General features: G+C 39.0%; 1 protein-coding gene across 4 annotated transcripts in view; it reads left to right on the plus strand.

Annotated features, from left to right (window-relative positions):
* Positions 1 to 1,613: 1,613 nt before the first annotated feature.
* Positions 1,614 to 24,250, plus strand: part of PRC1 (protein regulator of cytokinesis 1) — a 198,107-nt gene continuing 175,470 nt past the window's right edge. For all 4 annotated transcript variants that reach the window (XM_053717707.1, XM_053717708.1, XM_053717710.1 and 1 more), the window contains exon 1: positions 1,614 to 1,705. In XM_053717707.1, the coding sequence (XP_053573682.1) occupies positions 1,695 to 1,705 (11 nt within the window). In that variant the 5' untranslated portion in view covers positions 1,614 to 1,694. The remainder of the gene's footprint in view (positions 1,706 to 24,250) is intronic.

Here is a 24,250-nt window from a genome sequence, read left to right on the forward strand (position 1 = left end):
TCTTTACTCTGCAACAAAAGTTAACCTTACAAGCAAATTGATTATCACCTTCTCTATTAGAAATTTCACAGAAGGTGCACAGCTGCAAGTAGTGGCATTCTAATTGACAAAAAACAATGGCAAAGCCATGCATGTCTGCTATTTCTGAGCATAGGGGATTCTAGAACAGCTTTTATAACAATTTGTCATATGACTGCAGTAGTTGTGTATAAATTTCAGTGAGAAACAAAGTTTGCGAAAGTTTTTTATTATTTTATATGAGCTTACCTGGCAGTCAAATAGTAACATCAAACATATCAAAATGGGCCTAGATCAATACCTTGGGTTGTGTGCTTTAGAATTATATATACATTTTCATAGGTAAAATCAAAGGTTCTGTTTAATCAGTGATAGCAAAAATTATAAAAAAAAAAAAAAAAAAAAATCCAGCACTTTGGGCAAGTTTTTTGCTGAGATTCCAGGTAGAGAAGGGGTTAAAATGTTCAATATTTTTATAGTTATTTTGTTCCTACTATTTAAAAAAAAGTGTAAGATGATGCAAAGCGATTTTTTTTAATATAAATTGAAACAGAATTACATACTGAATGTCGGTGCTTTGGGAAGATGAACTAATGAGATATATATAGATAAATAAATGTTTGAAATATAAAAGTATGTCCATGCTATCTATGTACGTTATAGAAAATGACGACCTTTAATGTTATATGATGGAAGTTCTTCATAATCGTGTATTCAGCAACTTCAAGTTATTTACTAAAAGTGCCTGGTCTGCTGATGGGGAAAAAAAAACAAAATATAATTTATAAGGCTATCTTTACAGAAAAAATGGAATTCATCTTTAATAAGTGTAGTATAGTTTAATTACAGCCGTAGAAACTATCTCAGCACGTCCCAATATTTATATGCAAATAGTTTGTATTCTAAATATAGCAGCAGTCACTGCGTTGGAAACGCTATACATACATACAAAGTGATCTTTATCTTACCTTATTTGCGGTGGTAAGGTAGGAACAGGATGACAAATAAGTTCCTGCATGAAGCATGTTGCAGAGTCAATATCAACTGAGAGGGTTTTCCTCTGGGTCTGACTGATAATGTTTGAGTAATATTTTCTGCCATCTGCTATGTTGCAGTACTACTGCCCACATTGTTTCAAATAACTTCCACTCGAAAAATCTAATTATTTACAATATTCGCCCTTTAGTTGTAATGATAGCTAAGGAAAACATATTAGCGTTTGTTCGTAAATTACATTAAAGTATGTGAATTCAAATATTATTTTATATCATATTCTAGTACAAATAATCAGTTATGCATTGCAAACTACCCTTACAACAGTGCTAGTGTAGCTTCAAGACCGATACTCGACTATGCAAATACAGCGGAGCGAAACAACCACTCCCCCTACCAGACTGACACAACAAGGCGCACTGCCCTCTGTGCAATGCATTAGAGTGAATGACTTCACTGAGCACAGTCCGCGCAAGTTCAGGGTGTCAGAGCTCTCGTCGATTGGCTAGGTGAAGTGTATCGTCAGAAGAGACAGCCAATCGAGTCACTGCTCTAGTTTTTCGCCACGAATTTGAAAAAAATAATCTGTTGGATGAGAGAAACGGTCGCAGGGTTTGAGTGTGACACAGCCCGGAGACTGCTATAGAGAACCGGGAGCTATTGGGTGGGAGCAGGCGGTCGTCATGAGGAGAAGGTGAGGTTGCCTAGACTGCGTTAATTAATTAATTCCAGTTGACAGCAATTAAGGTTTTAATTTGTAGTCATCAAGAGATTATGCCGCGGTGCACTTTTCTGAGCCGGACTATCATAGTGACAAACATTCCTTGGCTATTTCAGCAAACCAATATAGCAATATTTTCTGGAATTCATATGATTGCAAAATTGTAATTTGTAAATGTTTAATGGATTCTCTCATTTATATCTAGCAAGCACTAAGCAATAACGTGATTAATTTACTGATTAGTGTTGGGTAGTTCGAGATGCGTTTCTAGTTAGGTAGACAGTTGTCTTGGGGTGCTGGTCACGTGATGCATGCAACACAACACCCAATTTCCTGTGTTTTATTTTCTGCAATGTGACTGGGCCAGTACACCCAATCAGAAACTGTGCTGGATGATTGTTATTGGACATGTGCGGGTGAGTGGACACTAATGTGTAAGAGAGAAATATGGTCTGGCTAACATGTTTAGGGGAACGTGAAATACAACCCAGGGTAGTATGTATCTAAGTAACATTTAGGTTAAATGGTTATTTTTATTATCTCTTCCCAAGAGGAACATGACAACTTTTTTTTTTTTTACACCTACTTGATTCTGTGAAGAGAAGTTGACAAAATATGTAGATGTCAGATTGAAATAATATTTAAAGGCAGGGAGGAACATTATACCTATTGCAATGAGCAAGTGCCTTATAATTGTATACATGAATTGGGATTTATGACATTAATTTGTGTATATGTAATTGTCGGGGATCTTTTCAATAAAGGTGTCTCTTTTACCTGGCAATGAAGAGGTTGATACCCCATTACTGTAATTTCCAATGTGGTTATATTAAATGTAAGCTTTGTATGTGTCAACCTGAAGCTACAATTACATCAACATGGTAGAAGCATACTGGTTCATTCATTTCCAGGATATTTGTATCTGGCACAATGCCACCTGTCTGTAAACCTCCCTAGCTGTGGAATCCGAAACCTGCTGAGATAATGTAGCTCACATTCCTGGGAAGGTAGAACTGGTTTAGTGGAGGGATTGCTGCCTTGTACAAGGGAATGGAAAGCTAATGTTTTAACAAGTGGTGTTATTTTGACCCTTCCTATTCTGCAAGTACAGATCCTACTCATCCTTGTGTGTGTGTTTTAGCCATGTGTTATTGTCAAGAATTATTAGGTGCAGCACAGTACAGATCATGTAAATACCACACATTACGTTCTATGCTTCAGTTAAAAGTAATTTATTAGGAGCCTGGACTACTATCTTACCAAATTTCTTGATGTTTTGATCTAACATGCATGGGGATCAAGTTTTAAATAAAACAAAGGGAGGATTTCTAACCTAATTTTCTCTCAAATTCTCACAGATTTTGTATATTTTATGAGATTTGACACTTTTTTTCATGTGAGGTTTGCTGAAGTTGTAAGATTGTTAAACAAAAGATGAGTTGTACGTTTATAAGAATTCAGAATAGTTGTTCTTTATGGGGAAATATTTACATTTTCTGACCATTTTAAAACTAAAAAAATCTGTTAGAATATTTTATTTTGCATTGCTGCATGCATATTCCTATGTGTTTTTATGTTTGCAGCTCCTTTAATACAGAACTTGACAACTCTTGAGTCAGGAAACCAGACCTACTAAAGTATTATTTCTGGCTCCCCACATTTTAGATTATTTTACTCATGTCTTTATATAAAATCCTACCCTTGTCCTGGAAAAATGTCTGGAGCGCAGTTTAAAGGGACAGTATACACTCATTTTCATATATCTGCATGTAATAGACACTACTATAAAGAATAAGATGCACAAATACTGATATAAAAATCCAGTATAAAACTGTTTAAAAACTTACTTAGAAGCTTTCCGTTTGGCTCTGTTGAAAAGGTAGCTGGAAAGCCCACTGCAAGTGAGAAATAAGACTCCCCCCCTCCCCCTTCTTTTACATATGAAAAGACCCTTTACACAAACAGGAGCAAGCTGAAGTAGATATCCGACGGTATTCACATAAAACTTTGGGGCTTGGTTAGGAGTCTGAAAATCAGAGCAATGTTATTTAAAAATACGCAAAACTTAACATTTATTTAAAATAATAAACTTTATAGGCTATATAAATAGATCATCGACAAAACATTTATGCAAAGAAAAAATGAGTGTATAATGTCCCTTTAAGGACAGCTTGCATGGTTCCAGATGCGTGTTCAGGGGCAATGCAGAGACAAAATCGGATTTGTATGTGGGAGTGCAAATTACCATTGAAAGGCAGCAGAAAGCACCACAAGTAATTTTAAACAATTTTCCAATTTACTTATATTATCAAATTTGCTTCATTATTTTGTTATCCTTTGCTGCAGGACCAACATTGCACTACTGGCAGCTAGCTGAACACAACAAGTTAGCCAATCATATGTGTGCAGGCACCAATCAACAGCTAGCTCCCACTAATGTAGGATATGTGTGTATTAATTTTCAACAAGGGATGCCAAGAGAACGGAGCACATTTGAAAACCGAAGTGAATTTCAAAGTGTCTTAAAATGACATGCTCTATCTGAATCATTCAAATTTAATTTTGACTTTCCTATCCCTTTAAACACTAAATACATTTTATAAGCATAGTATTGAGGTTATTCACGGCCTCCTAATCATGGGTGCCACCATGTTGAAATCTAGCTTTCACTACATTTCAGTGCTGACGTGTTTGCATATGTGAGGTAACTCTTCTTCAGATACCTGCAGCGAAACCTAGGTTCCAAAATGGTGGCACCTCATAATAAGAGGCAGGTCTATGCATTGTATTTAGCGTTTAAAAGCACAATCAACTCCATTTAGCCACCAATCAGCAAGCGCTACCCATGTGCTGAACCAAAGATGGGCCAGTTTGTAAGCTTACATTGATGCTTTTTCAAATAAAGATACAAAGAAATTGATAATAGGAGTAAATTGAAAGTTGCTTAAAATGGCATGCTCTATCTGAATCATGAAAGAAAAAAATTGGGTTCAGTATCCCTTTAACTAATGCTATGAGCCTCTTACTTTTTTGAAAAAGTCTTTCTCTACTTCTGTTCAATCCAGATCTCCTCCATTGACAAAGAAAAACCCCTCCTGGCTGGAGCAGCTTTTTGTTATTATTGTATATAAAAAAAATAATAAAAGAAAAAAAACACAACAGGATTGTTTTGTTTTAATAATCACAACTAGGGTTGCACCGATACTGATACTAGTATCAGTGCCGATACCAAGTATTTGCATGAGTACTTGTACTCGTGCAAATGCACCGATACTTAAACCGATACCTCCAATTCCTACCCATACGCCATCTTGTGGCATTTTTCAAACTGCATGTTCCCATTTCATTTTAAGCTGGAGTGGAGACTTAACTAAAAATTGTTCTGCCAATACAAATTGCTGTTATTTGTATTATTGTACATCAGAGCAGTCATTCAGACAAACCCCTGAAGTACTGGGCAGTTAATAAACTGAGATTTAATGGCCCAAAAATATCTTTCTAACCCATGCAGTAGTGTGAAAAGTGAAAGACTGTTCAGCTTAACGTCAAACGTCCTTGCTGTTAGCAGAAACAGACTTATAGCTGAACATGCAGATATGCTTCTGTACTTGCCACTAACTTTTAAAAAAATATTCTAATTGCTAGATTGCCTGTTATACTACTAGTTCTCCTCTTGCACAATTATGCTCAAAACATACTGTACTCTGAGGAACAACCTTAGCCAGGGCTGGACTGGGGGGGAAAAAAGCAGCCCTGGAAAAATATGAAGACCAGCCCTATTTTCTGTTGAGTCAGTAGAATGCAAATGCCCCATTTTTCTCAAAGAGAATTACTGGGATACTCCTTCCTCAATATTATTTTCAGAATTAAATTATATTACTTTGTATTAAATACAAATGTTAGATTGATGAGTTATATAGGCACCCTACAACCCAATTGCATCCAGTAATCCCCCCCTTTAAATTGTAGCTTTCCAGCCCTAGCTGCTGCAGCTGTTATTTATTGTTGTTATCATTAATATGTTATTGAAATATTTTTATTTATAAACATGTTCTGTAAACTTTGTGACCACAAGCACATAAAACTTTTATTATTTCAAAATGTCTTTTGAGATACAGTTCATAATTATAAAGAAGTGATCTTAAATCATTGCTCTGTAATGTGCTAGGTAAACTGTCATGACATAAAAAAAGTATCGGTAATTGGTATCGGTGAGTATTTGAAAAAAAGTATCGGTACTTGTACTCGGTCTTAAAAAATGGTATCAGTGCAACCCTAATCACAACCCGCTAGATCTCAACGTTGCAGTAAATGTAGCATGCTCTCGGCATCAGCTTTATCCAGCTCAAAAGCAAGCTAAATTTCCTCAATGGATTAATCCAGTGCTTTGTGATTAGTGAACAACCTTGTGACACAGTTTTTAAAAACAAAAAAACGCTGCACCAGCCAGGAGGGGTTTTCCTTTGTCAACGGAGGAGATCTGGATTCAACAGAAGTAGAGAGAGACGTATTTTCAAGGTAAGAGGCTTATTGTACTAATTGTGCACATCCTGCATAATTATGATTTAATACGTTTTTATGTTTACTGTCCCTTTAAGTGCTACCCAGAGAACCTAAAGGGACAATCTACACCAATTTTCATATAACTGCATGTAATATACACTAATGTAAAGAATACTATGCACAGATACTGATCTAAAAATTCAATATAAAACTTTTTAAAAACTTCTTAGAAGTTCCCAGTTTAACACTGTGGATGAGGTTAGGCTGGGACACCTAGTGAAAGGGGCTGGGAATAGCAGAATAGCGCCCCTCCTTCCCTGCATATATAAAGACAGACAACACAAACAAAAGCCAACAGGAGTCTGTAAATGCACGTATATATATATGTGTGTGTGTGTGTGTTTATACACACACACACACACACACTAAAAAAACTAAATCTGGCTCCTAGAATAAAGTTGTTAAGCCCAGACTTACCTTTTCTGCAATGTGCTGTTACTCTGTACCGCACTGGAGTTCAGGAAGGGGGAGGAAATTGAAAAAAGAGGAACATAGCAAATATTTACACTGAGAACGGAACAGTGACACCTGCAGGTAGAAATTAAAAGTGCAGGCAATTTTTTTTTTTTTTTTTTAACTTGCACGGCCGGTCTTTCTCCAGACACACTACAGTTTCTGCAATGAGATCGCACAGTGTTCTGCCTTAGGGTTTGTAGACCTATCTATATGACACTATATAGATATCCTGTTTGCTTTATCTGTCTTCAACAAAAAAAAGCGTGCTCTCGTAAGTATATAATGGAGAAAATCATGCAATGGGGTCAATTTATCAAGCTGCGGCGTACAGGGGTGTACATACGCTCCTCTGTCTGTCGATGCTCGCCTTTGGCGGCTGAATTCCGCTGCCAGAATTTAGCATTGCACAAGAACACAATTTTGTGCTCTTGTGCAACGCCACCCCCTGCCTACGCACAGCCAATCACGGACGAGACCGGGAAGATTTAAATTCACCACCTAAGAGGTGGCTAAGAAGTTACTGAGGCAGCGGTCGGATGAACGCTGCTTCATAAATACGGAGTGCAGGTTCTCACAATTGTAGGGGGCGAAGGCTGGCGAAGCCTTTAAAAATGGACCCCAATATATTATATATATATATTATATTGAGAAAAAGGGGTGGGGTGTGGGCAGGGTTCTTGCCAAAATTCAGTAGATTGCTTCATTAGCTTGAGTATAGAGCTGCAACAACTAATCGGCATAATCGATTATTAAAATAGTTGTCAACAAATTTAATAATCAATTAGTTGGTTTGCAATTAGTTGGTCTGTGCACAGCACCAGCTGCTTTACTTCAATGAGCTCCTTCACATGGTATTGTGTTTTATGGTTATGTCATTAGCCTAAAGGACGTCTACAGACATTTTACTTTTCACTTTTTTAGGACACTAAGTTTTTATTTTTAAGTTTACAACTACCCCTGTCGTATGTGCAACCCAGAAATAAAATAGGAGTCATAATTTGTATTGTTTATATTAAATTCACGGGATTTGGGACTATACTTTTCATGATATAGTGCCGAGCTTGTTATTTACACCTAGCCCTAGATTGATGGCATTTGTTATATGTATTGATGTCACTATTACCTGTTTGCACAATTTTTAGCAGATCCCTTGCTATTGCTGATATGTACTCTATAGATAAATTTGCAAGGCTGTGTCCTTTTACTGATATATAGTCTTTAGCCGTTTTGCCTTTTTTTTTCTCTTCAACCTCTGTAAGTATATGTCTGTTATTTTAAGAGTGGACTATATATTTTTCCTCCTAACCTTATAGATGGTTGACATTTGTGTGTTTAAATGCAAAGTTTCTGAAAGAGTGAATAACAGAATGTTATAAACAGTAATACCTCTTAATTACTAGTTCTACCTCTTTTCAAACAGTTTGTGGTTTTGTTTTGCTTAAAGGGACAGTAAACCTTAAAAATAATGTTATATAATTCTGCACATAGTGCAGAATTATATAACATTACATTAGCCAAACTTTTTAAATCATAATATTCCCTTTTTATTTTGTAAAAATACCGCTGTTTTACAGACCCGCTCTCTGTACTCTGCTGAGCGGGTCTGTTGTTTTTACTGAGCGCATCGGGCCAGCTGTATAGTCACAGCCCGGCCCGACCGCGCCATTAGACACAGTGCAGCTTGCTCCTGTTGTCAGACAGAGCAGGAGCGAGCTGCACTGTGTCTAATGGCGCGGTCGGGCCGGGCTGTGACTATACAGCTGGCCCGATGCGCTCAGTAAAAACAACAGACCCGCTCAGCAGAGTACAGAGAGCGGGTCTGTAAAACAGCTATATTTTTACAAAATAAAAAGGGAATATTATGATTTTAAAAGTTTGGCTAATGTAATGTTATATAATTCTGCACTATGTGCAGAATTATATAACATTATTTTTAAGGTTTACTGACCCTTTAATTATAAAAATGTGCTCTGCTGCTTAAAAAATTGGACCAACAGTTGTTTTAATGTAAAGTTTTAGTCGGAAGTTTATATTTTTAACACTCAGTATGTGGATTTTTTTTTAAATATAGGAAAAAAAATTATTTATTTTTTATCCGATTAATCGAAAAAATTATCGGCTGATTAATCTATTTATGAAAATAATCATTAGTTGCAGCCCTACTTGAGTATATATTCTTTTACATTGTATTTGCTGTTATTTTTTATTAACTGTAAATTGTGGGAAGCTTTCTCTGTTTCAGGACATACAGGTGAAACTCGAAAAATTAGAAAATTGTGCAAAAGTTCATTTATTTCACTAATGCAACCTAAAAGGTGAAACTAATATATGAAAGACTCATTACATGCAAAGCAAGATAGTTCAAGCTGTGATTTGTTGTCATTGTGATGATTATGGCTTACAGCTCATGAAAACCCCAAATCAACAATCTCAGAAAATTAGAATATTACATGCAATCAATAAAACAGGGATTGTACATAAAACAATATCGGACCTCTGAAAAGTATAAGCATGCATACTGTATGTACTCAGTACTTGGTTTGGGCCCCTTTTGCAGCAATTACTGCCTCAATGTGGCGTGGCGTGGAAGCTATCATCCTGTGGCACTGCTGAGGTGTTATGGAAGACCAGGATACTTCAATAGCGGCCTTCAACTCTTCTGCATTGTTCGGTCTCATGTCTCATCTTTCTTTTGGCAATGCCCCATAGATTCTCTATGGGGTTCAGGTCAGGCGAGTTTGCTGGCCAATCAAGCACAGTAATCCCACGGTCATTGAACCAGGTATTGGTGCTTTCTGCAGTGTGGGCAGGTGCCAAGTCCTGGTGGAAAATTAAGTCAGCATCCCCATAGAATTTGTCTGCGGAAGGAAGCATGAAGTGCTCCAAAATCTCCTGGTAGACAGCTGCGTTGACCCTGGACTTAATGAAGCACAGTGGACCAACACCAGCAGATGAGATGACATGGTTCCCTAAATCAACACAGACTGTGGAAACTTCACACTGGACTTCAAGCATCTTGCCGTGTGTGCCTCTCCATTCTTCCTCCATACTCTGGGTCCTTGGTTTCCAAATGAGATGCAAAATTTGCTTTCATCATAAAAGAGGACTTTGGACCACTGAGCAACAGACTAGGTCTGTTTTTCTTTAGCCCAGATAAGACGCTTCTGATGTTGTTTGTTCAGGAGTGGCTTGACAAGAGGAATACGACATTTGAAGCCCATGTCCAGGATCTGTCTGTGTGTGGTGGCTCTTGATGCACTGACTCCAGCCTCAGTCCACTCCTTCTAAAAGTCCCCAACACTTTTGAATGGCCTTTTCCTGACAATCCTCTCCGGGCTGCCGTCATCCCTGCTGCTTGTGCACCTTTTTCTTCCACACTTTTCCCTTCCACATAACTTTCTATTAATGTGCTTTGATACAGCACTTTGGGAACATCCAACTTCTTTTGCAATTACCTTTTGAGACATTTGGTTTTCTGCACAACTGTCAAGTCAGCAGTCTTCCCCATGATTGTGATTCCTACTGAACCAGACTGAGAGACCATTTAAAGGCTCAGGAACCCTTTGCAGGTGTTATGCCTTAATAAGCTGATTAGAGTGGGACACTTTGAGCCTAGAATATTGCACCTTTTCATAATATTCTAATTTTTGTGAGATTGTGGATTTTGGGTTTTCATGAGCTGTAAGCTATAATCATCACAATTATGACAAATCACGTCTCGAACTATCTTGCTTTGCATGTAATGAGTCTTTCATATATTAGTTTCACCTTTTAGGTTGCATTGGTGAAATAAATAAACTTTTGCACGATATTCTAATTTTTCGAGTTTCACCTGTAAGGAATAAAAATAGCAGTAATGCAATGATAATAATTTGCCTTCTAGTGCTGAAAGATTGTGGGAAATTAATTTTGTATGGTATTCCCAAAACTTTGTGTCTTCTCGTATCGCATCTGCTCTATAAGCAGGGCCCTTTAAACTAAAGTTCTATATGTTTTAGATTGTAAGCTTACTTGTATAACCCTTTGCTCATGTTTATGTGTTTTAAAAGTGGGGCTTGACAAATCCTGGAAGTGAGGAGATGATGGTTCCTAACGTTTTGGATTATTCTACACATCTCTATGTACAATATCTTTTATTGGCCCTAATTATTTAAATGGCTGGGTCATCAATATTCTTGCAAACTTGTTAATACAGTGAGTGCAGCAGTGCATATCTGCAGTGAGTAAAATGCACACTAAGTTATTAATCTAGTAGTCATGTATTTTTTATTTTTTATTTTTTTTTAACAAAAGCATTTTTTTAAGTATGTGTTTAACACCATTTCAGGGGTTAAAGGGACAGTCTAGTATTAATTAAACTTTCATTATTCAGATAGGACTTTTAATTTTAATCAACTTTCCAATTTACTTTTACCTTAAAATTTCTTTTGTCTCTTGGTATTCTTAGTTTAAACTAAACCTAGGTAGGCTCATATGCTAATTTCTAAGCCTTTGAGGGCTGCCTATTATCACATGCTTTTTAAATCTCTTTTCAACACAAAGAGACAGAAAGTACACATGGGCCATATAGATAACACTGTGTTCAGGCACAGGGAGTTATTTAAGATATAGCACAAAACAATGCTAAATGCAAGACAATAGATAATAAACAGTCACAGTCATGTGATCAGGGGGCTGGAAGAAGGTTCCTAGATACAAGGTAATCACAGAGGTAAAAAGTATATTAATATAACTGTGTTGGTTATGCAAAACTGGGGAATGGGTAATAAAGGGATTATCTATCTTTTAAAAATATAACAATTCGATGGTAGACTGTCCCTTTAAACAAATAGGTTTGCGTTGTTGCTAATGATGAAATGGCATGCTCTAAAACCTGACTACTTTATAATGCTCCTCATCTGACGCAATTTTCTGTGGAGAACATTAATAGCTTGTTTAATCATATTGGACAAGCTGTATATTGAAAAATGTCAGCTATAAATCAATAGTTTTTGATTGTCTGAATTTCAATAGCTTATAGACAAGATGGTATATTAACTTATTAATTTTACCATGATTTCTTACATCTTTAGATGTTCGTATGTGATCGGGCTTCCAAATCCAGGCAGATACAACTCTTAGAACACTACTCCTGGCTTATAATTTCTACGTATATTTTTATACTTTTTAGCTTGTTGTAAAATTATATATTTGACTCCCCAATTCCGTCAGTCTCTTAAAGGGTCAGTAAAATCAAAATGAATCTCTTTCATGATTGAGAGTGCATGCTTTTTATAGACGACTTTCCAATTTATTTCTATTTAATTTTGCTTCATGCTCTTGGTATCCTTTTGTTGACAAGCATAGATAAGTAGGCTCAGGAGCAGCAATGCACTACTGGGAGCTGGCTGCTGATTGGTAGCTGTTCATATGTGCCTCTTATGATTGTCTCTCCTTATGTGTTCAACTAGTTCCCAATGGTACACTGCTGCTCCTTCAACCAAGAGAATGACGCAAATAGTAATAGAAGTAAATTGGAAACTTGTTTAAAATTGCATGCACTTTTAAAGGGACGGTCTAGTCCAAAAAAAACTTTCATGATTCAGATAGGGCATGTAATTTTAAACAATTTTCCAATTTACTTTGATCACCAATTTTTCTTTGTTCTCTTGGTATTCTTAGTTGAAAGCTTAAAGGGACATGCCACCCACATTTTTTCTTTTATGATTTAGAAAGAGAATGCAATTTTAAACATCTTTCTAATTTACTTATATTATCTAATTTGTTTTATTCTCTTGATATTCTTTGATGAAAAGCATATCTAGATATGCTCACTAGCTGCTGATTGGTTGCTGCACATAGAAACATCGTGTGATTGGCTCACCATGTGCATTGCTTTTTCTTCAAATAAGGATATTTAAAAAATGAAGCAAAATAAATAATGGAAGTAAATTGTAATGTTGTTTAAATTTCTATTCTCTATCTGAATCATGAAAGAAAGATTTTGGGTTTAGTGGCCCTTTAACCTAGGAGGTTCATATGCTAATTTCTTAGACCTTGAAGGCCGCCTCTTAAGAATGCATTTTAACAGGTTTTTCACCACTAGAGGGTGTTAGTTCATGTTTTTCATATAGATAACACTGTGCTCGTGCATGTGAAGTTACCTGGGAGCCATCACTGATTGGCTAAACTGCACGTCTGTCAAAAGAACAAATAAAGGGGTAGTCAGCAGAGGCTTAGATACAAGATAATCACAGAGGTAAAAAATATATAAATATAACTGTGTTGGTTATGCAAAACTAGGTAAGGGGTAAACAAGGGATTATCTATCTTTTAAAACAATAACAATTCTGGTGTAGACTGTCCCTTTAAGTTTGTTAAGCCCTGATCATCATCCATTCCTCAAAAGCTTTTTCTTCAAATTTATATAAAAAATTCATGGAATAAATAACACGCTATGAGATCATCTTGTCTTTAAAAAAACAAGGTGTCTGTGGGTGTGGCCACATAGTATTTACGTCTTTTATTTCTTAACTGCTGCATTCCAATATGACATAGTCATACAGATTTAGTCTAAACCTTGATCCTTTGGAATTATATTTTTGAAAGTTTGTAGAGCAATCCTTTTCAATTTATTTATTCAATAATTGTAATTATTATAGATGTAGAGTAGGGTCCTAAACCATGTTTTGTGGGTTGTTTGTTTTTTAAGCAGAACATGCTGTGATTTGAGATGTCATTGCAGAAAATGCATTATGTCTGCAGAAAGAACAGGACACATTCAGGAACTGTTAGTGCTTTAACTTTGCAGCGCTGCTCCAAACAGACCTTTGCTCTGGCTGCACTGTGTAAGTTTCCCTTAACGCAGCGCATCCACACCAAAGTGCTGTTGGAAGTGACAGTCAAATATGCAGTTGTGCTGCAAAGCAGCATCACATTGATTGTTGACTCCCTAGCCTTTCCCAGTCTGCAAAGCTGTTTTTTTCTGAATGTAAGACGTTCGTATGAGCAATGCACCTTTTTTATCACTACATTTCTCTTAGACCAAGAGAAAAGGAAACAAATTTATTCAAGAGACATTTTACCATTTCTTTTTTTTTTTTTGTCTGCAGTTAATTTGAAATCAAATTTTCAACTGCTGCAATATATTATAAAACTTGAACAATTAATTTATTTCCCAGTTATTCAACACATTGGTGTAACTGCCTAATTTTAAAATTGAATTTCCATCTTAATATGGGAAGAGTCCACAGCTGCATTCCTTACTTGTGGGAAATTCTGAACCTGGCCACCAGGAGGAGGCAAAGACACCCCAGCCAAAGGCTTAAATATCTCCCCCACTTCATCATAACCCCAGTCATTCTTTGCCTTTCGTCACAGGAGGTTGGCAGAGAAGTGTTAGAAGATTTCGGAGTAGTCTCTTATGGAGGGTAGTATTCTTCGAGATGGGACTGGAGTTTTAAGTAGTCCTGTCAGCCTCTCAGTGAGATCATGGATGAATGTTAGAGTCTGGAGAAACCATCCTGACTCATATTAACAACTCCATAGGCAATCAGCCTGTATAGAATCAAGGGTTAATATCTCATTAGGGGGATTATTGAACAGGGGGGGTAATCTTATGTTTATTTGATTTTATGCTGCTTTTATGTGTGAGATGTTATGGGCTTATAGGCTGTTATGGAGGAGTTGTCGTCCAGTGAGGTGCGCACCCTACATATCTCTACACATGCAGTTTACCCGTGGCAATCATCCGTTTAGCATAGAGACGGCAGGACATAAGCCTCCTCTGAGGATTACGGCTCATTCTACGAGAGCAGTGGTTTCCTCTTGGGCCTTCAAAAATGAGGCCTCTATGGATCAGATTTGTAAGGCGGGTACCTGGTTCTCCTTACATACTTTTTAATTATTATTTTTTTTGCAAATTTGATGTTTTTGCTTATGCTGAAGCAGCCTTCTGGGGAGAGGTTTTGCAGGCTGTGGTGTCCTCAGATTAGGGTCTGCTTCTTTTTTCCTTACTGTTAGCATTCTGTGTACTCTAGAGCTTGGGTATATGTTTCCAACAAGTAAGGAATGTAGCTGTGTACTCTTCCCATATTAAGATGGAAAACATAAATTATGCTTACCTGATAATTTCATTTCCATCTGTATGAGAAGAGTCCACCTACCAGCTCAACCCATTTTATTAGGTTGTGATTTCAAAACACAAAATCGGCCAATTCATATACACAAATAAGCCTTAAAAAGCAGATCTCATACATTGTATACTCCTGCAGCTGGTAAAACATGTAATTGGAAAAACAATTTTATAGTATACTGTCCCTTTTAACTTGTCTGCAAATGATAAGTCAGGATCTCTGTATAATAATTTTCCCCATTTGACTGTGTTTTCCCTGACATTAGCAGGGCACTCTTTCAGCAGAGATTGTGGCAAGCACAAAGTTTCATGCATCACACAAGGTGTTAACGCCCTCTACAGTATGGGTGTGTCTACATTTTGGGCTCCCAGGCACTTGCACATTATATTTGTTTACTCTTACTGTCTGGTTAAATCTGCTAGTGTATTACTAATGATTAGTGGGCAAGTGGCATCTCCATTATCAGAGACCCCAAATATTTTCCTCTCTGCTTTCACTCACAGCCCTCTTAAATGCACTTGCGCAGCCATCACTGTCACATCTGTTTTAAATCAACAAACTTCAGAGAATGCGGGAAACAGAAAAAAAGTGACGGGGGAAGCGCTGCTGCTGTTTGTGAAGTATGAGATTAGGGTGAAAGTTTCATTCTGTCAGTTTCACACAAACTCTTCATTGCTGCCCAGGATACACATAGTAATAGAAGCAGGGCTCTGGTGTCCTGTTTTAGGAGCTACTAGCTGCTGATGGATGCCCCTCACTCAGAGAACTAATGTAACAGTATAGATGGTGCCACTAGAGAAATGTGTTAGCTGGGGTTGAGAAGTCTGTGTGCAAGGGACCAGGGTGGATTTGATTTAAATCACAAGTCAGTAAGACCGATTTTTAAATCATGGTTTTCCTTTTTAGAATAATAACTTTTCAGATTACTTTTCTAGTTATATCAGACCATTATATATCAATAGATAGGCATAGATAGATCCTTGAAATGAATGAAATTATTGGGAGGTGAACTTTCTCCAGTTTAATAGATTAATCATTTATATTTGATCAACTTTTAAACTGTACTTTATTGGAAGGAGAAAAATTATGACCTTAAAGGGATACTAAACCCAATTTTTTTTCTTTCATGATTCAGATAAACCATGCAATTTTAAGCAACTTTCTAATTTTCTCCTATTATCACTTTTTCTTCATTCTTTTGCTATCTTTATTTGAAAATCAGGATTGTAAAGCTTCGGCCCATTTTTGGTTTAGCACCTGGGTAATGCTTGCTTGATTGGTGGTTAAATGTAGCCACCATTAAGCAAGAGCTATCCACGGAGCTGAACCAAAAATGGGCTGGCTCTGGAGCTTTACACTCTTGCTTTTCAATTAAAGATAGCAAGAGAACGAATAAAAATTGATAATAGGAGTAAATTTAGAAAGTTGCTTAAAATTGCATGCTTTATATGAATCGTGAAAGAAAAAAATTGGGTTTAGTATCCCTTTAATAATTTAAACAAAACCCTTTGTATAGTTTTTACAAAAACAATAACATTATTTCTCTTGTTAAGTGTATCCAGTCCACGGATCATCCATTACTTATGGGATATTAACTCCTCCCCAACAGGAAGTGCAAGAGGATTCACCCAGCAGAGCTGCTATATAGCTCCTCCCCTAACTGCCATTACCAGTCATTCTCTTGCACCCAACGACTAGATAGGATGTGTGAGAGGACTATGGTGATTATATTTAGTTTTATACCTTCAATCAAAAGTTTGTTATTTTATAATAGCACCGGAGTGTGTTATTCCTTCTCTGGTAGAATTTGAAGAAGAATTTACCTGAGTTTTTACTATGATTTTAGCCGGCGTAGTTAAGATCATATTGCTGTTCCTCGGCCATCTGAGGAGAGGTAAACTTCAGATCAGGGGACAGCGGGCAGATTAATCTGCAAAGAGGTATGTAGCAGCTTATTATTTTCTGACAATGGAATTGATGAGAAAATTCTGCCATACCGATATAATGTAAACTCAGCCTTAAATGCAGTAGCAGCAACTGGTATCAGGCTGTCATGTATGTATATTTTACACTTCAGTATTCTGGGGAATGGCACTTCACTGGAATTATACTGTGTGCATAAGACTTTAGCCTAATTTGCAGGGACTGGCAACAGGCTCTTTAATAACACTTAATTTATGTTAAACGTTTTTTGCTGGCATGTAAAATCGTTTCATTTTCTGAGGTACTGGGTGAATAAAATGTTTTGGGCATTATGTTTTCCACTTGGCAGTTGTTTTATTTAATTTATGACAGTTTACTGATCTCTCTCACTGTTGTGTGTGAGGGGGAGGTCAAAAAATTCAGTCAGAAGCTCATTGTATTTCCTGCATGATCCGGTTCATCTCTACAGAACTCAGGGGTCTTCAAAACTTGTTTTGAGGGAGGTAATCATTCACAGCAGAGCTGTGAGATTGTAGTTGACTGTGATAAAAAACGTTTATTTCTGTAACTTTTTTTTCTGCTATCAGGGTTAGTTATCCTTCGCTAATGGGAACAAGCCTTTGCTAAAATTGTGTTTTTTACAAAGATTTGATGCTATAACCTTTCAGTTTATTAACTTTCAACTGTCATAACTCTTTCTGTGCTTCTTATAGGCACAGTACGTTTTCATATTATAGTAAATTACTTGAAAAGTATTTCCAAGTTGCTAGTTTATTTGCTAGTGTGTTAAACATGTCTGATTCAGAGGAAGACATCTGTGCTATATGTGCTAATGCCAAAGTGGAGCCCAATAGAAATTTATGTACTAACTGTATTGATGCTACTTTAAATAAAAGTCAATCTGTACAAATTGAACACATTTCACCAAACAACGAGGGGAGAGTTATGCCGACTAACTCGCCTCACGTGTCAGTACCTGCATCTCCCGCTCGGGGGGTGCGTGATATTGTGGTGCCGAGTACATCTGGGCGGCCATTACAAATCACATTACAGGATATGGCTACTGTTATGACTGAAGTTTTGGCTAAATTACCAGAACTAAGCGGTAAGCGTGATCACTCTGGGGTGAGAACAGAGTGCGCTGATAATGTTAGGGCCATGTCAGATACTGCGTCACAACTTGCAGAACATGAGGACGGAGAGCTTCATTCTGCGGCTGACGGTTCTGATCCAAACAGATTGGATTCAGATATTTCAAATTTTAAATTTAAGCTGGAAAACCTCCGTGTATTACTAGGGGAGGTGTTAGCGGCTCTGAATGATTGTAACACAGTTGCAATACCAGAAAAAATGTGTAGGTTGGATAAATATTTTGCAGTACTGACGTTTTTTCCTATACCTAAGAGACTTACTGAAATTGTTACTAAGGAGTGGGATAGACCCGGTGTGCCGTTCTCACCCCCTCCGATATTTAGAAAGATGTTTCCAATAGACACCACACGGGACTTATGGCAAACGATCCCTAAGGTGGAGGGAGCAGTTTCTACTTTAGCTAAGCGTACCACTATCCCGGTGGAGGATAGCTGTGCCTTTTCAGATCCAATGGATAAAAAGTTAGAGGGTTACCTTAAGAAAATGTTTGTTCAACAAGGTTTTATATTGCAACCCCTTGCATGCATTGCGCCTGTCACGGCTGCAGCAGCATTTTGGTTTGAGTCTCTGGAAGGGACACTTGAATCGGCTCCATTAGATGAGATTACACACAGGCTTAAAGCTCTTAAGTTAGCTAACTCATTTATTTCAGATGCCGTAGTACATTTAACTAAGCTTACGGCTAAGAATGCCGGATTCGCCATTCAGGCACGCAGAGCACTGTGGCAAGGGCAGACCTTATTCGGGCCCGGATTGAAAGAAATTATCGCTGACATTACAGGAGGTAAAGGCCATGCCCTGCCTCAAGACAGAGCCAAACCTAAGGCTAGACAATCTAATTTTCGTTCCTTTCGGAATTTCAAAGCAGGAGCAGCATCAACTTCCTCTGCTCCAAAACAAGAAGGATCTGTTGCTCGCTACAGACAAGGCTGGAGACCTAACCAGTCCTGGAACAAGGGCAAGCAGGCCAGGAAACCTGCTGGTGCCCCTAAAACAGCATGAATTGAGGGCCCCCGATCCGGAAACAGATCTAGTGGGGGGCAGACTTTCTCTCTTCGCCCAGGCTTGGGCAAGAGATGTCCAGGATCCCTGGGCGCTAGAGATATCTCAGGGATACCTTCTGGACTTCAAATACTCTCCCCCAAGAGAGAGATTTCATCTGTCAAGGTTGTCAACAAACCAAATAAAGAAAGAGGCATTTCTACACTGCGTACAAGAGCTTTTATTAATGGAGTAATCCATCCAGTTCCACGGTCGGAACAGGGACAAGGGTTTTACTCAAATCTGTTTGTGGTTCCCAAAAAATAGGGAACTTTCAGGCCAATCCTGGATTTAAAGATCCTTAACAAATTCCTAAGAGTTCCATCGTTCAAAATGGAGACTATTCGGACAATTTTACCCATGATCCAAAAGGGTCAGTACATGACCACAGTGGATTTAAAGGATGCTTACCTTCACATACCGATTCACAAAGATCATTACCGGTATCTAAGGTTTGCCTTTCTAGACAGGCATTACCAGTTTGTAGCTCTTCCATTCGGATTGGCTACGGCTCCGAGAATCTTCACAAAGGTTCTGGGTGCTCTTCTGGCGGTACTAAGACCGCGAGGAATTGCGATAGCTCCGTACCTAGACGACATTCTGATACAAGCTTCAAGCTTTCAAACTGCCAAGTCTCATACAGAGTTAGTACTGGCATTTCTAAGGTCGCATGGATGGAAGGTGAACGAAAAGAAGAGTTCTCTCTTTCCACTCACAAGAGTTCCCTTCTTGGGGACTCTTATAGATTCTGTAGAAATGAAGATTTACCTGACAGAAGACAGGTTAACAAAGCTTCAAAATGCATGCCGTGTCCTTCATTCCATTCAACACCCGTCAGTAGCTCAATGCATGGAGGTGATCGGCTTAATGGTAGCAGCAATGGACATAAAACCCTTTGCACGCCTACATCTCAGACCGCTGCAATTGTGCATGCTAAGTCAGTGGAATGGGGATTACTCAGACTTGTCCCCTACTCTGAATCTGGATCAAGAGACAAGAAATTCTCTTCTATGGTGGCTTTCTCGGCCACATCTGTCCAGGGGGATGCCATTCAGCAGGCCGGACTGGACAATTGTAACAACAGACGCCAGCCTACTAGGTTGGGGCGCTGTCTGGAATTCTCTGAAGGCTCAGGGACAATGGAATCAGGAGGAGAGTCTCCTACCAATAAACATTCTGGAATTGAGAGCAGTTCTCAATGCCCTTCTGGCTTGGCCCCAGTTAGCAACTCGGGGGTTCATCAGGTTTCAGTCGGACAACATCACGACTGTAGCTTACATCAACCATCAGGGAGGGACAAGAAGCTCCCTAGCAATGATGGAAGTATCAAAGATAATTCGCTGGGCAGAGTCTCACTCTTGCCACCTGTCAGCAATCCACATCCCGGGAGTGGAGAACTGGGAGGCGGATTTCTTAAGTCGTCAAACTTTTCATCCGGGGGAGTGGGAACTTCATCCGGAGGTCTTTGCCCAAATACTTCGACGTTGGGGCAAACCAGAGATAGATCTCATGGCGTCTCGACAGAACGCCAAGCTTCCTCGTTACGGGTCCAGGTCCAGGGATCCGGGAGCGGTTCTGATAGATGCTTTGACAGCACCTTGGACCTTCGGGATGGCTTATGTGTTTCCACCCTTCCCGATGCTTCCTCGATTGATTGCCAGAATCAAACAGGAGAGAGCATCAGTGATTCTAATAGCGCCTGCATGGCCACGCAGGACTTGGTATGCAGATCTAGTGGACATGTCATCCTGTCCACCTTGGTCGCTACCTCTGAAACAGGACCTTCTGATCCAGGGTCCCTTCAAACATCAAAATCTAATTTCTCTGAAGCTGACTGCTTGGAAATTGAACGCTTGATTTTATCAAAACGTGGTTTTTCTGAGTCAGTTATTGATACCTTAATACAGGCTAGGAAGCCTGTTACCAGAAAGATTTACCATAAGATATGGCGCAAATACTTATATTGGTGCGAATCCAAGAGTTACTCATGGAGTAAGGTTAGGATTCCGAGGATATTGTCTTTTCTCCAACATAGGTGTGTCCGGTCCACGGCGTCATCCTTACTTGTGGGATATTCTCTTCCCCAACAGGAAATGGCAAAGAGCCCAGCAAAGCTGGTCACATGATCCCTCCTAGGCTCCGCCTACCCCAGTCATTCTCTTTGCCGTTGTACAGGCAACATCTCCACGGAGATGGCTTAGAGTTTTTTAGTGTTTAACTGTAGTTTTTATTATTCAATCAAGAGTTTGTTATTTTGAAATAGTGCTGGTATGTACTATTTACTCAGAAACAGAAAAGAGATGAAGATTTCTGTTTGTATGAGGAAAATGATTTTAGCAACCGTCACTAAAATCCATGGCTGTTCCACACAGGACTGTTGAGAGCAATTAACTTCAGTTGGGGGAACAGTGAGCAGTCTCTTGCTGCTTGAGGTATGACACATTCTAACAAGACGATGTAATGCTGGAAGCTGTCATTTTCCCTATGGGATCCGGTAAGCCATGTTTATTACGATCGTAAATAAGGGCTTCACAAGGGCTTATTAAGACTGTAGACTTTTTCTGGGCTAAATCGATTCATTATTAACACATATTTAGCCTTGAGGAATCATTTTATCTGGGTATTTTGATATAATAATAACGGCAGGCACTGTTTTAGACACCTTATTCTTTAGGGGCTTTCCCAAAGCATAGGCAGAGCCTCATTTTCGCGCCGGTGTTGCGCACTTGTTTTTGAGAGGCATGGCATGCAGTCGCATGTGAGAGGAGCTCTGATACTTAGAAAAGACTTTCTGAAGGCGTCATTTGGTATCGTATTCCCCTTTGGGCTTGGTTGGGTCTCAGCAAAGCAGATACCAGGGACTGTAAAGGGGTTAAAGTTCAAAACGGCTCCGGTTCCGTTATTTTAAGGGTTAAAGCTTCCAAATTTGGTGTGCAATACTTTTAAGGCTTTAAGACACTGTGGTGAAAATTTGGTGAATTTTGAACAATTCCTTCATGTTTTTTCGCAATTGCAGTAATAAAGTGTGTTCAGTTTAAAATTTAAAGTGACAGTAACGGTTTTATTTTAAAACGTTTTTTGTACTTTGTTATCAAGTTTATGCCTGTTTAACATGTCTGAACTACCAGATAGACTGTGTTCTGAATGTGGGGAAGCCAGAATTCCTATTCATTTAAATAAATGTGATTTATGTGATAATGACAATGATGCCCAAGATGATTCCTCAAGTGAGGGGAGTAAGCATGGTACTGCATCATTCCCTCCTTCGTCTACACGAGTCTTGCCCACTCAGGAGGCCCCTAGTACATCTAGCGCGCCAATACTCCTTACTATGCAACAATTAACGGCTGTAATGGATAATTCTGTCAAAAACATTTTAGCCAAAATGAACACTTATCAGCGTAAGCGCGACTGCTCTGTTTTAGATACTGAAGAGCATGACGACGCTGATATTAATGTTTCTGAAGGGCCCCTAACCCAGTCTGATGGGGCCAGGGAGGTTTTGTCTGAGGGAGAAATTACTGATTCAGGGAACATTTCTCAACAAGCTGAACCTGATGTGATTACATTTAAATTTAAGTTGGAACATCTCCGCATTCTGCTTAAGGAGGTATTATCCACTCTGGATGATTGTGACAAGTTGGTCATCCCAGAGAAACTATGTAAAATGGACAAGTTCCTAGAGGTGCCGGGGCTCCCAGAAGCTTTTCCTATACCCAAGCGGGTGGCGGACATTGTTAATAAAGAATGGGAAAGGCCCGGTATTCCTTTCGTCCCTCCCCCCATATTTAAAAAATTGTTTCCTATGGTCGACCCCAGAAAGGACTTATGGCAGACAGTCCCCAAGGTCGAGGGAGCGGTTTCCACTTTAAACAAACGCACCACTATACCCATAGAGGATAGTTGTGCTTTCAAAGATCCTATGGATAAAAAATTAGAAGGTTTGCTTAAAAAGATGTTTGTTCAGCAGGGTTACCTTCTACAACCAATTTCATGCATTGTCCCTGTCGCTACAGCCGCATGTTTCTGGTTCGATGAGCTGATAAAGGCGGTCGATAGTGATTCTCCTCCTTATGAGGAGATTATGGACAGAATCAATGCTCTCAAATTGGCTAATTCTTTCACCCTAGACGCCACTTTGCAATTGGCTAGGTTAGCGGCTAAGAATTCTGGGTTTGCTATTGTGGCGCGCAGAGCGCTTTGGTTGAAATCTTGGTCGGCTGATGCGTCTTCCAAGAACAAGCTACTTAACATTCCTTTCAAGGGGAAAACGCTGTTTGGCCCTGACTTGAAAGAGATTATCTCTGATATCACTGGGGGTAAGGGCCACGCCCTTCCTCAGGATCGGCCTTTCAAGGCGAAAAATAAACCTAATTTTCGTCCCTTTCGTAGAAACGGACCAGCCCAAAGTGCTACGTCCTCTAAGCAAGAGGGTAATACTTCTCAAGCCAAGCCAGCTTGGAGACCAATGCAAGGCTGGAACAAGGGAAAGCAGGCCAAGAAACCTGCCACTGCTACCAAGACAGCATGAAATGTTGGCCCCCGATCCGGGACCGGATCTGGTGGGGGGCAGACTCTCTCTCTTCGCTCAGGCTTGGGCAAGAGATGTTCTGGATCCTTGGGCGCTAGAAATAGTCTCCCAAGGTTATCTTCTGGAATTCAAGGGACTTCCCCCAAGGGGGAGGTTCCACAGGTCTCAGTTGTCTTCAGACCACATAAAAAGACAGGCATTCTTACATTGTGTAGAAGACCTGTTAAAAATGGGAGTGATTCATCCTGTTCCATTAAGAGAACAAGGGATGGGGTTCTACTCCAATCTGTTCATAGTTCCCAAAAAAGAGGGAACGTTCAGACCAATCTTAGATCTCAAGATCTTAAACAAGTTTCTCAAGGTTCCATCGTTCAAGATGGAAACCATTCGAACTATTCTTCCTTCCATCCAGGAAGGTCAATTCATGACCACGGTGGATTTAAAGGATGCGTATCTACATATTCCTATCCACAAGGAACATCATCGGTTCCTAAGGTTCGCATTCCTGGACAAGCATTACCAGTTCGTGGCGCTTCCTTTCGGATTAGCCACTGCTCCAAGGATTTTCACAAAGGTACTAGGGTCCCTTCTAGCTGTGCTAAGACCAAGGGGCATTGCTGTAGTACCTTACTTGGACGACATTCTGATTCAAGCGTCGTCCCTTCCTCAAGCAAAGGCTCACACGGACATTGTCCTGGCCTTTCTCAGATCTCACGGATGGAAAGTGAACGTGGAAAA

The sequence above is a fragment of the Bombina bombina genome, chromosome 6 (genome assembly GCF_027579735.1).
Source record: "Bombina bombina isolate aBomBom1 chromosome 6, aBomBom1.pri, whole genome shotgun sequence".
NCBI lineage: Eukaryota > Metazoa > Chordata > Amphibia > Anura > Bombinatoridae > Bombina > Bombina bombina.